At 34.0% G+C, this 15,357-nt stretch overlaps 3 protein-coding genes across 3 annotated transcripts in view; 2 read left to right on the forward strand and 1 right to left on the reverse strand.

The window, feature by feature from the left end:
• The window catches only part of LOC144553971 (disease resistance protein RPP13-like), an 88,851-nt gene that overhangs the window by 52,907 nt on the left and 20,587 nt on the right, over positions 1 to 15,357 (forward strand). The gene's annotated exons all lie outside the window — the stretch shown is intronic.
• The window catches only part of LOC144554405 (putative disease resistance RPP13-like protein 3), a 53,205-nt gene that overhangs the window by 18,411 nt on the left and 19,437 nt on the right, over positions 1 to 15,357 (forward strand). The window lies entirely within an intron of this gene.
• LOC144554406 (uncharacterized) lies at positions 3,754 to 7,482 on the reverse strand. Its single transcript, XM_078302728.1, has one exon. The coding sequence runs from the start codon at positions 7,384 to 7,386 to the stop codon at positions 3,781 to 3,783; it is 3,606 nt and encodes a 1,201-aa protein (XP_078158854.1). The 5' UTR covers positions 7,387 to 7,482; the 3' UTR covers positions 3,754 to 3,780.

Consider the following 15,357-nt stretch of genomic DNA (forward strand, 5'->3'; position numbering starts at 1 on the left):
TCTCATTTCATTTAGGATAATTATCACCATGGTAATCTCTACATTACCATAATTAGTTAACATATTCCTATATTTTTCGCTTTTCTTTCCCGATATTTTCTTTGACTTTTATTAATTTATTTAAAATTGCAACTCAATCGAGATGTATAATTCAGAAAATGAAGTTTCAATAAAAAATTCTCAGTGGTGTGAATGTTTTTTGAATAGTGATTTCAAAATTATCAAAGACATTGTGGTGCATAAATATAGTTGGCTACCAATCTTATAGCCAATCTCTTACAAACAAATAGTGATAATATGACTGTTGTTAGGAACCAATTTTTATTTTGTAGATATAATCTCAAAAGCAAACATTCAAATTCAAAATTTTGATTTGTATATATATTTCCATGTTTCTTATTTAAATAATTTATTTTTATTCAGTTAGACCAGCAACTTCAATTGAATAAAATTATTGTCATTTAACTATTCTTTCTTTTTGCATTATTTTCCATTTATAATAAAATATGTTATCACTAAAAGGCAGACCCCACGAGTACGTGCAAAACTTGAAGCTATTTAATGAGCTATACTAATTGTTGCAATTTTGCCGAATAAGAAACAAAAAAAATGATAATAATTTTGATAAAATGGATAACAAAATGATCCTGTTACTTACTACGTATACAAACTCTAGCCAGAAGCATGATTTATATCCAATTTATGCAAATCTAACCTACTACACGCCAAATTTTTTTTATTTTATTTATTTTTTCCTGAATTTTTGTAGAAAAAAGGTATAATATGGTGAATCTTTTGAATTTTCTCCATCACCGAGAAAAAAAAAAATGAAAGCAACAAAATCAATATTCTATTTGAATTAGTACCAGAAAAAAATAACATAGTTGGAGAAAATTCAATTCCATGCAATAAAATTTCATACCCAAACCAGTATTTTTTTTCCCAGTTTCTAACTAACTTTCCGGCAAAAAAATTCCCGGTTTGAAACTAGTTAAAATCAGCAAAAAATACCGGATACTGTCACTGGTGATAAAACCCCGGTGAGACATTCATACAGGCAACCCCGGTGAAACTAGTTTCTAACAGGGGTAAATACCTCATAACTCTCCCCCAAGGACTGTCCCCTGAGACATTCATACAGGCAACCCCGGTGGAGATTTGAGATCTTGGTTTCCATTTCCAATTAATAGTGGACTGAGCTAGACGAGGCAGCCATTATCATTCCTTCCTTCAAGGTCCTAATTGCACTGGAAGACCTCCCACCTTATATCTGGAGGGAAGACTATGTCATGCAGGCAGTTGCAGGCATGGGCACTTACCTAGGCTCGATCGACCCGCCGGACCCAACAGACCTCAAACAATACCTGGTGGTCATCGCCACAGACTACCTCCAGTGTATACCACAACATGTCGGGCTGAGAGTGGGAGGATTGGAACACCTACTCTCTGTCAATGTGCTCAAGATATCCACCGGCACCATCTATGGCCCTAAGGACCTTCCTCAGATGCCTAAGAAATATGATCGTCCGGAACAGCCTTACTCCTCTCCGGACTCATCGGAGGAGGAGGAGGGAGGCTTCCGAGATGACATGATACCTATCAGTAGAAGGACCCTAGTGGAAATCTGTCAGGGCAGAGATCTGGCATCCTTGACGGAGGTAGTTAGGTCAATTCTGGCCGGAGATACATCAACGGCGTCAATGGCGAGGGCGGGGCATGCCACGGAAAATCCGAACAATGCCTCAACAAGACAAATTCTTCCTGACTCGCAGACTGCCTCTATAGTGCAGTCTCCAGAAGCCGCAGTCACCAGAAGCATAGAAGACCGGGTCCCCAGTCCAACAATTGATATCTTCTTCTTTGTTGTGTGAGACCCGTGAGATCAAAAGGATCTCATAGTACTCTTCTATTTTTTACTAAATACTTGAAGTTTCTTTTCAATTAGTTATTTTGGAATGTTGCCAATGATCATGTATGATGCGATCTAATGGAATATATCTGAATAGCAATTGATTTGGAATGAATAGATTCTAGATAAAAGAAAAATATCATTTGAGTGTTATATTAAGTTATATTCACTGGTGCACCAATTATGTTTATGTAACATAATTGTGAATATATAAGTATGATTGTATCAATAAATAAAATATATCCTGTAATACTTAAAAAATGTAACTTGATGATCTGGGGTACTACATATTTACTCTACTTAGATGTTGTTATACATACCTAACAGTTGGATAACAACATAGACTCTCAAATTAAAATATGTTGGTCACGGCCTATTTTCTTGTATGAATTTTAACAGAGATTAGAGATTACGTTCTCTTAGTTTATAGCGGGTATCCCATTTTGTGCGAGTGGGAGATGTTGGATTTATTAAATGGTACGCCCGTTATGGGAAACCCAAATTCAAAATCCGATCCGTTATGAATAGATGCCAACCCATTAAGAAGAGGTGCATTGGTTTTATATAAACCATGCATATCATTTTCTCTCTTTTACTCTGATAATAAAATCCGAAAATAGAGACTATCAAGAAAAAGAGAAAAACATTCTGTTAATACAAGAAGGTTTTAGGTCGTGCAAAACGCAAGGCTTCCGACCGGCTTCGGTTTGTGATTTCTTGCAGAACCAGTGATACTGCTGCACTCGCAACATCCGCTTCCGCACGAAGATTAACGGAGTAATTTGTAAGTTCTATCCGTTAATTAACAAGATAAAAAAAACATGGTTTTACTTGCATTGGATCGTAAAATGATAATAGAACACTCCATAAATATAACTTCTGACCTCATAAACCATACAGAATATACATCGAAACTCAGATTAGCTACCTAGATTGGTTTTCACATCAAATTTTGTTAAAGCTGATTGGAAGGTTGATCGAAATTGCTAGGGTCCATGTTATACAGCAATACCTCTAGTTTGTAGTGAGAGAAGCTTGCCAGTTAGGAAACGAGGACACCTTTTTGGGGAGTTCCTGTAATAATTTATTATTAAATTTGATGTAATTTGGATCTTTTGGGTAAAAAAAAAGCTAAATTAAAAATATACCCTTGTATACTGGTAAAAAAAAAGATAATGTATACACAACAAGCATCCAAATCACTTCAAAAATAAATATGGTAAAGTGTCCTAATACATTTAGCAGTAATGGTAAAATTGGATACTTTCTGGTAAAAACAGCTCTAAATTACAAATATATCCTTGTATACTGGTTATAAAAAGAAAAAAAGGTAATTTAATATACACAGCAAGCATGCAAATCACTTGAAAAAGAAATATGGTGAAGTTACCTCTTTCTGAAATCCATTCATGGCCATCTTAAGCTGCAGAAACAAATGAAAATGAAAATTAATCTACAGAGAAATTATATATTTCACACCAGGATAGTACAAAAAAGGAAGGTACAAAAGTCAGCAAGCCCAATTTGTTTTTTTTTTTAATTCTCACCGTTGCTGTTTGAGAGAGAGAGAAGCAGCGCTGCAGAAGGTTTTTGCACTGTTCGAAGTTAAAATAGCTCTGTTAAAATATTTACCCCAATCAATCGTCGCTTGTTTTCTCTACCCACCAAGGAGAGCAAATTAATTCTAGAAACGGGTTATCGGGTTCTACCCTTCACCCGTTTACATCCCACTCCTATAAAAACTGTCCGTCTGACGAAGGGTTGTAAACGATTATATTAATTAACAAATATTGTAGAGATACTCTGTTGCCAACTTGCCATGCCTTGAGTTATGGATTGTTTCATTAATGCAAATTTGTAGACCTCAAATTCTAATAAATAAACACACGAGGGACATGTGAGATGAGATGCCAGTCTTCACCATCATCTCTTTTACAGCGTCCGCCTAGTACATCGCAATCATCAATTACAAGCCACTCCAATGTAGTGAGGCATGAGATGGATTCGGGAAGGGATTTGAGGCCAGGGCATTTACCAATTGTCAATCTCTGAAGAGATTTGAATTGCCCTAGCCACTCTGGTAACTCACTGAGATTTTCACAATTATCTACCTTCAGTTCACGAAGAGAGGAGAGGTATGTTAAGCTATCAGGTAACTGTTCCAGATTGCTGCAGTTCTGGATACTGAGTTCATAAAGCAAGTCGAGATGATGCAACAACTTCCACCCCGATAATGATGTAATATTAGCGATGCTTAGCTTCTTAGTATAATAAGTAAGTGTTGACTGTGTTGTTGATGATGTTGGATCTGAAAATTTGGGACCCCTCAGCAGTGCCTCGTTGCTAGAATCTAGTTCTAATTGTTCAACAGATGGGGGTACAAATGGGTAGATTTCCAGATTTTGGCAATTCCAAATTGAAAGACGGAACAACTGGGGGTATGCTGGCTTTGGGTGGCTGCTTTTTGGATTTTCTGCTACTATTGTCAACCAAAAAGAAAGTTTAGGCATATTATATAGAGTCAACCCAGTGAGCGATGGAAATTGTTGGCCTTCAATAGAGACAAGTTCCTCCATAGTATTTATGCAAATTTCCTTCAGGTGAGGGAAATCAACACGGGGCAGGGTAGTGCATTTTACTCTTCTAAGTTCCATGAATGTCAAGTTTGGAAATGGTGAAGTATTATTCTCCATTTCCCTCATCCACTTTGGATATATAGTTGAGGGGTAGTCCCATATTATCAACCTTTTAATATTTTTGTTGGGCCGAAGACAATTTAGTACCTCCAAACTCAATTTGTTGTTCATGCCTTTCCCTCCCCAGTGAAGGATGAGCGTTTCAAGATTCTGCTTTCTCTCTAATTGAGCGTTTTTGGCCTCTGAGAGACTTTTCAATGCTCTTATATTTCTGATACTTAGCTCATCACTTAAAAGGTCCAGATTTTCAAGCTCTGAAAGTGAAGCATATTTGTCGTCTCTATCCAGAACAAACATGTGCAGCTGCTGGAGATTTCTCAACCCCCCTATCCCTTGCGGGGTATTACGTAATGACCAACATCCTTTGTTCTTGAGGTATATGAGCTTAGGCATTTTCACCAATCCTTGTGGCAACTCCCTCAAACGACTACATTGCTCGATGTCGAGACACTCCAAGTTTACAAGTTTACTAATTTGTGGTGGAAGTGTTGAGAGTCTTGTTCCTCGTAGAAATAGAGAACATAATCGTTGAAGATTGGATATGGATTTGGGTAATGAAATTAAAGCTTTACAGTATGATAGATTAAGGATGCGAAGATTCAGAAGATTACCAACAGAATCAGGCAGCTCTTGAATATTGCATGTCGAAAGGTTAATGCTCTCAATGTATTGGAGGGTACCAAGTGAACTAGGTAGTTGTTGAATTTTGCTGCATTCCAATAGGTTAAGGGTTTGTAAATTTTGAAGGTTTCCAATCGAGCTTGGTAGTTCTGTAATACTTCGACAATAATATAAATTAAGGTTTCGTAAATCCTTCAGCTTTTCAAAAACATCTGCTGGAAAGTTTTCAAGCCCATTGCAACAGGATAGATTTAAAACTCGGAGATTTTCAAGTTGACAGAGAGAGGTGGGAACACTTGTAATGATTCTACATCCTCTCAGGATCAAGCTTTGAAGGCTCTGACAACTACCAATAGAGACCGGTAAAGTTTCAAGCGATCCACACCACGAAAGATCTAGTGTTCTCAAGTTGCAAAGTTTACCAACATTATTGGGCAAACCTTGAAGTTCATCACAATCTTTCACATGTAAAGACTGCAAACTCCAAAGGCTACAAATTGCTTCTGGAAGCTCTTGGCATTTAAGCTTTGAAATCCAAAGGTATCTCAACATTTTTAGCTTCATTATTGACATTGGAAATGGAATGGAACTTGTTGGATCTAGAACAAGTGTCCGTAAACATTTAACTTTCTTCTCTTTTACGAAATAACATCTCGTTTTTGAAATTCCATTATCAATAATAAAATCACCCTTATAAATATGAAGACCGCGTGTCCTTTTCATGATGCTCATGTGCACCTCTTGTTTGCATTCTACCAGGCACAGATATCGGCAAGTTTTATGGAGGTCATTAGTTGGTATTGCGTTGGCATATTTTGTGATATAAAGCTCATCACCAGCATTGGATTGAGCTAGGTCGTGAACTAGGTCATGCATTCTGCATGTCACCACTTCTGTATTCTCATCTTTAATTGGGTCCTGAAGAAACGACATTTGAAGTAGGTCATTAAAATACCCGTTTCCAATGTCCTCCATGCTGGCATCTCCATCCATCATAGGTATCATTCCATGAGCAATCCACTGACCAATCAGCTCATCCTTGGTGATCTTGCCACCTTTAGGCAGTATTGAACAATATGTAAAGCACTCTTTTAAAGCTGGAGGTAACTGCATATAGCTTAGTTTAAGAGTTTCAATAACTACATTGTCAGCATTCCCAGGCAGCTTCCATATGTCACTATTTCTTACAGCTAGCCAGGCATCTACCTCTTTTTTTTCTTCCATGATGTTTCCTAAATGATTTACAGCCAGTGGATTGCCTCCGCATTTGGAAACCATCTCCTCTGCGATTTCAATGATTCGGGTGTTAATGTTACTTATTGGGCCCTTAAACACCCTTTGTGCGAACATGTTCATGCATACATGTTGTGGTAAACCTTCCAACTTAAATAGAATTGTTGATTTCATTTGTTGAGCTACTCTTTCCATTCGAGTTGTTACAATGATCCTACTCTCTTTTGTTCCTTCCACTAGGACCAATCTTAATCTATCCCACATTTTATGGTCCCAAACATCATCCAGAACAAGTAAAAATCTTATTCCTTTTATTGCATTTGCCAACTTCTCACCAAGGAAATCCAGGCTCCCATCATATATTTGACCTGTGGCAGATTGAATCATAGTTCTCATAACAGCTTCAACATTAGAATTTTCTGATACATGTACCCACATTCTCAATTTAAAATGGTTCATCACCTCAGTTTTATCATTATACACAACCTGAGCCAGTGTGGTCTTTCCTATTCCACCTAACCCGATAATTGAAATGATGGCAATGCTCTCTTGGCAATCAGTTCGAATTAACTCGTGTATAATTGCATTTTCTTCAGAATCCCTTCCAAAGACTTCTTTTTCCTCAACCCTAGACCATGTTACTTTGTTCTTAAGGCCCATAATCCGCTCTTGACCACCTCTTTTCTCTACAATAAATTTTTTCTTATCTGCAATGGCCTCAAGTCTCCCATTAAGTTGACTGATCTTGTGGACCATCTTTAATCTCTTAACCAGGTTTACTTTGAAGAGAGCTCTACCAAAAGTTCTCTTTGTGGCACCATGTATGTTACTCCTTGCAAACTCTGCTTCCATCCGGAATTGGTCCAAAAGGTCATCTGCATCATAGACAACATCTTTGAGCTCTCTAAGCCAATTATAAACTGGCATATCGGTAAGACCATGCTCATTAGCGTCTTGTAGCACATCTTTGATTATTTTGATTTTACTCTCGAGTGCACTGAGATCTTTGGTAAGACCCCACAATAGACCAAATTCAGACAGTATTGGTGAACTGATCTTTTCACACACAATCTTTAAAATAGATGCCTCAACTATTGCAGTCATGACAGCTTGTCCTTTCGAGTACTCACAGCTCTAAGATTGAAAATATGACGATAAGAAAAAATCATGAAGATAGTGATTATAAACATATAATATACCTATCCAATATATGGGATAGAGCATTGTTGGCATAATATAGCAAGCTACTGAGAATCGTGATTGTAGTAAGATCAAAAACTTATGATAGAGGTGGTTAAATGATAAATAGAGCTACAAAATATATATAGAAACACTGGTGCTGTCGTCTGACTTCAAATAGGATGTGATTTTAGTTGGCACTGAAGCATAATTTGTAGACACTGAAGCATAATTTGGAATCAGTTTAACGCTAAGTATAACCCAAACTTTTGTCTATGATATGCCATAGAGGGTAATTATGGATACAAATGTCTTATGTTTATATATGCTGTATGTAATTAACTTGACTAATACTATTTTATTTTGTCTGTTGAATAAAATATACGGATCATCAATTGCATGAATTGGTTGTGAAACACTATAATTGGATATGATTAATTCTAAATGGTCCTTGATGACCTTTTGTTATTAATTGGGACACTAAGGATCGCATGGATTGGCATGTTCGTTGTTATATATGTGTTCTCAGTTAGTTTTGTACAACAGCTATATTTAGTCATTTGACCACAGTTCACAATAGTTTCCTCCACGAGTGCTAGCTATATGCTTTGATTCTATGAAACGCTAACTCTCATCAGGTAACAACAAAGATAACCCTTGGTAATGCTATTAATCATGTGGAAAATGTTAGTCAAGATAGAATTTTTTTTTTTTCCTCATAAAACATAAGTATGATATTTCTGTGACCTTCAGAAAGGATATATTTGCAAAGGTATATTTGTCTGGGTACTAAATTTATTATATGTGGAGTCATTTTTATGGACTCCTTGCCCATATAAAAGAGACTTGTGTACCCATAAAGTTGATAAATTGCATGAGCTTCATGCAAATAAGAGTGATCATTAGCATTGAGCTCAACTACATCGATATCATATGCATGGGTTATCCGTGCAACTGGCATTATGGATAGCTCATTTGATTGTCAGTTTAACTTTGGTATGAGAATCAAACATTGATCTTGGCCATGATTACTCATTTTCTACCTTGAGTTCAACTGTGATATCAAGTGGTAAAATAATCAACATGAGATTGTTGTGAATTAGGTACTCGTTGAATATTCAATTAACATTATTTAGATAGTCTTAATGTTCTGATCATAGAGATGCTTATGACTTGTGGACCGAAAGGAGTTTCAGCCCACTTTCAACATTGTGTGGACATATGGGTCACACACTACAACATGTTTGAATATTTTAAACGGTCAACATCACTAATTTCATCCATACAAAGATGTGAGAATTAGATATAAATCATGCTATTTTGGAAATCTACTCTGCTGTTTATGGAAAACCGTTGCTATTTTAAAAAAAAGTTGTTTCTAGAAAACAACCTTATGGCATTAAAAGAAGGTGACAGATGGAATCCATACACACTGATATGCCCGAAATTTTTATTCTTACCATAATAATAAAAAAAAAACCAAAACACTCTCATTTAGCCAGAATTTAAAAATTACCCGCAGAGCCAATCCGCAGCCCTATTTACTAGGAACCGCACAGCCGATCTGCGGCCTTAGACTGAAGTCCGTAGATTCAATCTGCAGCCCCACAGATTTTTCTTTTGTTTACAAAAATATTGTTAATTAATACAAAGTTCAAAATTTGAGATATCTATGACAACACCAATTTCATAGCTCAAATTTGACTCGTATTTGATTCTTTAGGCACAATTTTCAAGTAAAATAGAAATAGGACTTTTTGAATACTTCATACTGATTAATGAACAGGACTCATATCTTAAGTCAAAGCAAAATCGTTCGGCACAGTTTCCAAGTAAAAAGAAATAAAACTTTTTGAATAGTTGCTACTGATAAAACTTTCAATAGTTGCTGCTGATAAATGAACAGGACTCATATCTCAAGTAAAAAAGAAAAAGGAAATTACAAATCTGGGCCGCAGATTGAATCTGCAGCAGACCTCAGTCTGGAGCCGTGGATTGGCTGTGCGGTCCTCAGTAAATGGGCCCATAAATTGTCTATGTAGTCTGGATATTGATGGAATTCTCCCAAAACGAGGATATTTTGGTTCATTTTTTTATTATGGTAAGATATGCACATACACAAAACCCTAGTTGCATTTTTACAAGCCGTAAGAAAAAGAGAGGGAAGAAGTTTATAAAAGTTTCTCCCAAAACATAACCTAGTTTGACTAAAAATTGTCTCGCTAGTTAGAATATTAAAAACTCGGAGAATATATCTTTAGAATTGAGAAGATCTTCTTCTTTCATTTATAAAATATCCTTTCTTTTAAAAGTTTAAAATAAAATATCTTCCTCTTTTTTTTTCCTTGACAAAATGAACTTCTGGACTTGTGGTTCATATTTTTCCGTCCCTCTATTTTCTTCTTCTTTTCTCTTCTACATTTGTAATATGAATTTGATAATAACTTTTTTTGCAAATATTATAATTATTCATTCCTTTGCTCTCTTTTCGTATTTCATAATTTTAACTCTCTTTTTTTTCAATTTAACTTTATCCAAATTAACATCTAAAGTTAATACATAATCCTAAAATTAAATAGTACTAAATGATATGTTCAAATTATAAATTTTCAAGTTTTTATAATTTGTCCATTTGATCTTTTAGTTTATTGTTTGACCTTTAACTTATACATATTTACAATAGAAATATTAAAGTAAATATTATTTGTGTAAACTTATAACAAAGCAAACATATTTTTTTTTCTTTATGGTAATATCAACTAAATATGTCAAAAAATTGGATTATAAAAATAATTATTAGACCATACGAGAAATTTCAACTTTTAAATAAATGATATTAGATTTGACATTTTGATTAAATAATTGAAATTAATTAATTACTTCCAATTTGAAATATTGTAGTACTATAACTTGAATGTAAAATTGTAAGATCATAGTTTATATAATTTGATTTTTGACACAAATTAAATTAAAATGCAGGATATGAAAATTTTGAAATATGTTAATTAGATTTTTTGAATAAAAAATGGAGTAGCTATCTACTAAAAAATTAAGTTATTATAAAAATTCAGAAGTCTAATTATGAACGCATAATTAAAATTGTAGAAGAAAAGAAGGGGAAAATGATTCAGAGGGAAAATACGAAAATACAAGGATCAGTTGTCCAAAAAATTTAAAGAAGAAAATTTCATCCTAATATTTTAAAAAATGAGGCATTTCATAAAATTGTCCAATTGAATATGCGATATACTTTATTATACTAGTCATGGTGCATATTCAAGGAAGAAGGAAGAAAAGAATTATTAGAAGTTTAAATTCTTATTCTATAAGAATATATTATGAATAAATTTGAAATCATACTTTGTTTGAAAATTATATATATTTTTTTCAATAAAAAAAATAGTATGGAATCTTAAGAGAATATTCGTTATTGTTCCTAATTAATAATGGACCAAGATGTGCCGTTTACTTTTTTATTTTTTTACCAAATATAATAGGATAAATTTCTTGGAAGGTCACTAAATTTTGCTCTTTGTAACGAATTGGTCACTCAAGTTTAATTTGTCCCTCACTAGTCACTAAACTTTGTATTTGTTCCAATCAAATCACTCGGTCACATTTTCCATCCAAATAACTAACGGAGTATGACATGGATTCCAACTCATCATATTTGATAACTTGTGTACATTTTTTTGGGACATGAACTATTTCTTATTCTATTTTGATTATTGTTTTTGCTGCATGAGGTATCTTCTCTTCTGCGAATCTAACTTAAATTTCTAATTCCACGATTGAGCTTAAAAGCACAAAAGTTCTAATAGAAAATAACCGGATGTATGAAATCTCATTGGATTGTATTGTTTATTTGAAAAAAAAAATGTGAAACTTTGTGGGATTTCAGACAAGACGGAATTTGATTTTCTCAGAAGTTATATTTTCCAAACCATGATTTGAGAGTTTGAAAACAAAATTTCCACAGTACGATTTTTCCAAATATTTCATTTTTACAAGAATTCTTTAACCATGATCGGTAAAAAATTAGCTATATGCCTCTCCTCTCCAATGAGAGTCGTGCCACACTTCATGGCACCACAGTTCGATGCTTTCTATGGGAGAGCCGCCTTGGTTTTAGGAGGAACAGGAAAATGAAGAGGGAATGAAAGAAAAAAAAAAAGAATGAAAGTGAAGAAATGAAGAGACGCTGGGAAAGAAAGAAGGGTTGATGGAGAAGAAATAGTTCATGACCCAAAAAAATGTACACAAGTTATCAAATATGATGAGCTGGAATTCATGTTATAGTTATTTGGATGGAAAATAGAACTGGGTGACTTAATTTGAACAAATACAAAGTTTAGTGACTAGTGAGGAACAAATTAAAGTTGAGTGACCAATTTGATTCGTTACAAAGAGCAAAGTTTAATGGACACCCACAAAATTTACCGTCTTAATTGGCACCATCCAATTCCAACTTGAATCGGCCAAGTACAGTAGCACGAAAGCTACTCTAGCATTGCTGCGGTTTGCCCCTTCACAATTTCTATACAAACTTTTGAGCCTTAATTTTACTGATCAACTGTGTTGTTGGGCAGCTAGATATTAAATTGCTTATACAATTTAAATGAGATTTCAGGAACTAAGACTAAATCTTTAACCCCAAATTTTTTCTGAAGCAAGCTTAGATGCTGAAATCTACAAACATCCAATTTTAAGATGAAACAACAATCGAGTTGAATTGATCAGAATCGACAAACCTGAAAAGAATTCTTTGTTTATGTCGAAGAGGAGATAGCCCAGACAGAGATCTGATAAAAATTCGATTTTAGATCCATCAGGTCATAAAGAAAACACAACTAAAAATAAAAATTAAGCAAATTATTGCTTACCGGATCTAGAATTGTTGGGTCCCAAAACATTTGGAGTTTATTTGTCGTCTCCGCTACAGGTTGAGCAATACATTGCTTAATTTTTTGGTTTTTGAGTTGGTGGAGAGTTTTTGAGTTTTTGACAGGAAGATTTGACTCGAGTTGGGTTGTTGAGAATCACTAAGCGGAGGGAAGTTTTTGACTTTTGTGACAAAAGAGTACTGGAGAAGATAAGGAGGGAGATTTAATTTGTATTGCATTGGATCGGAATTCCTTCAAAATTGGATGTATTTTGTGGTTGAGATATATTTTGTATTTTGCATTTTGCATTGGGTCTGTTCGCAACACGAGAATTTCGTGGGAATAAAAATTTTAATATATCGAAACCAAAAGTATTTAACTAATTGAAAATTTTAAAATAAAGCTATTTGAAAAATGTATAGGAAATTTGTTAGAATGTTGATTTTTTTTTCTGTATATAGAAGATGTAATTCTAAAATTAAACTATATAAAGTGTATTGATAATAAACACTGATTATGATCAGTATAATTGTATATATCAGATTCTCAAAAAAAAAAAAAAATCAGTGAATTGACTACACACTACAAAGTTATATTATTAAATTGTGTTTGTATAATTGTGCTTGTTTAATAAAATTTAGTAGTCCTAATAATTTTATATAGGTATATTTAATGATTAGTGGTGGTGATTAAACAAAAATTTGAAAAAATAAAATAAAAACAATAGTTTATATGATCAGCTCCACTTTGAAGAAAAAAAATGTAAAACCATTTGTTATTGCAATTAAAGATAATATTAAGAGAAAAAAATGAAACGCTGTAAGCTCCAGCATCTGAGAAAAAAAAAAGAGCTTGGAGTAGATTTTATTTTTTCCCACAAACAACCATAGTGACAAACGAAAAATTCGGGTTCGGTTCAGCGGGGTCAAAAATTCATGATTCGGGTATAATTCGGGTATAATTCGGTACCAAAAAAAAAAAAAACCCAGCCAAATTTAAGTTGCCATACACAATTTATATAATTCCTAAGCACAAAAGATCTCAAAATCCATTCAAATTCTCTGACGACACATGCTTCACTTTTTTTGCTTTTTTGTTGAAGTGGGCAAGCTTTTTGAGAGAGGAATCACGTGGGCATGGCGCACATGGTTTAGTTTGATTTGATATTTCTCTCCCCTCAGGCCCTCACATTTGTTCTCACGTGAAATCCGACGAATTTTTACTTAAAAATAATGCGAATAATTCGTAAAAGTCGTGTTTTATTCGCGTTTTATACGGTCAAAGGTTTCGGTCAATGTATAATACGCTGTTCAGTTCGGAAACACTGAAAAAACAAATTATTCGCGAATTAAACGCGAATAAAATGCGAACCTTATCACTGTGCAAAAAACAACAAAGTAGAAAGGAAAAAAACCTTTGAGGTTTTGAAAATGAGTTTTATGACCAAGCTTCCGAACGGTTCATAGGTAAAGATACCAAAAACTTATTTTGCCCAACGAAACCTATGGGAACTGCTGCATGTCATCAAACAGGTCCTTAGGAGTGGGTGGGGCAAGTAGGATTTGACAAAGAAGAGAGTGTTAATAGGAAGCTGATAATTGTTCCCATCAACCAAATTCTTCTAATATTCCCTCACCATAACTATTCAGGGGATCACTCAAAACTGTACCAAGGGACCATACACGTTCTTAGAGGCGATTTTTTTTTTCCATTCAACTATGTCTATATTTCTGACAATTTGTGATGAATTTTGCTTATCTAAAACCACGAACATCTTTTAATCGATTTTCTCTTTCAAATGAGATCAATGTTGAAGTACTTTCGGGTTCTTCGTTGTGCAAGTACTTATTCATGGTAATGCAAGTATTTATAACTTGTTGTGCAAGTATATTTTACATATGAAACTGGATGGCGTCTGAAAGTATTAATCAAATATTGTAAGTATTTTTACCTACCATGCAAGTGTGAACAATTCATATCCCAAGTGTTTCTACATAACATATTATATCAAATTTTAATTTTTTCCACATGACACTGAATGACGTCTAAAAATATTAATATCAAATATTGCGCGTATTTATACCTCAATATGCAAGTGTGCATGCTTTATGTGTCAAATGTTTGTACGTAACAAAATCTATCAAATTTTAATTTTTTTTATATGGCACTGGATGACGTCTGAAAGTATTAATATCAAATATGACAAGTATTTATACTTCAATATGCAAGTGTGCATAATTCATGTGTCAAATATTTGTACTTGACAAATTCCATATTTTAATATTAAATATTTCATACTATTCATACTTGCATGAATATGTATAAATACTTGCGTGATGAAGAACCCGAAAGTACTTCATTATGAATCTCATTTGAAAGAGAAAATAACGTGAAAGACGCTCGTGATTTTTTATTCATAAAATTTCTCACAAATTATCAGAAATATGAACAATATGAATGGAGAAAAAAAACCGACCTCTAAAAATTGATAAAAGGAACTGATGAGTTTGAAACTGAGAATTGAGATGCGGGAACGAATTAATAAAGAAGGGTAATATATAGTTACTCTTTTGTTTGGAATTTGAGTTATTTTAAGATCTCTAATCAAGTTTTTAGTCATTACTGATTACAATATCATTTAGGTTCTAAGTTCACTTGGATATCGGAACGTCATGCTTTCGATAATCTTGAATTTTATATTATTCTAAATTTCGGATCGGATTAACACAATTCGAATGAGTTCCACTAGCAGAAATAGGATCCGTTCAGACTTGAATCTGCATCGGGCCGGATCGTTTCAGGCACCAATAATTTCACAATATGGCCTGGTTAATTT

Source organism: Carex rostrata, chromosome 5, assembly GCF_964058835.1.
Source record: "Carex rostrata chromosome 5, lpCarRost1.2, whole genome shotgun sequence".
Lineage (NCBI taxonomy): Eukaryota > Viridiplantae > Streptophyta > Magnoliopsida > Poales > Cyperaceae > Carex > Carex rostrata.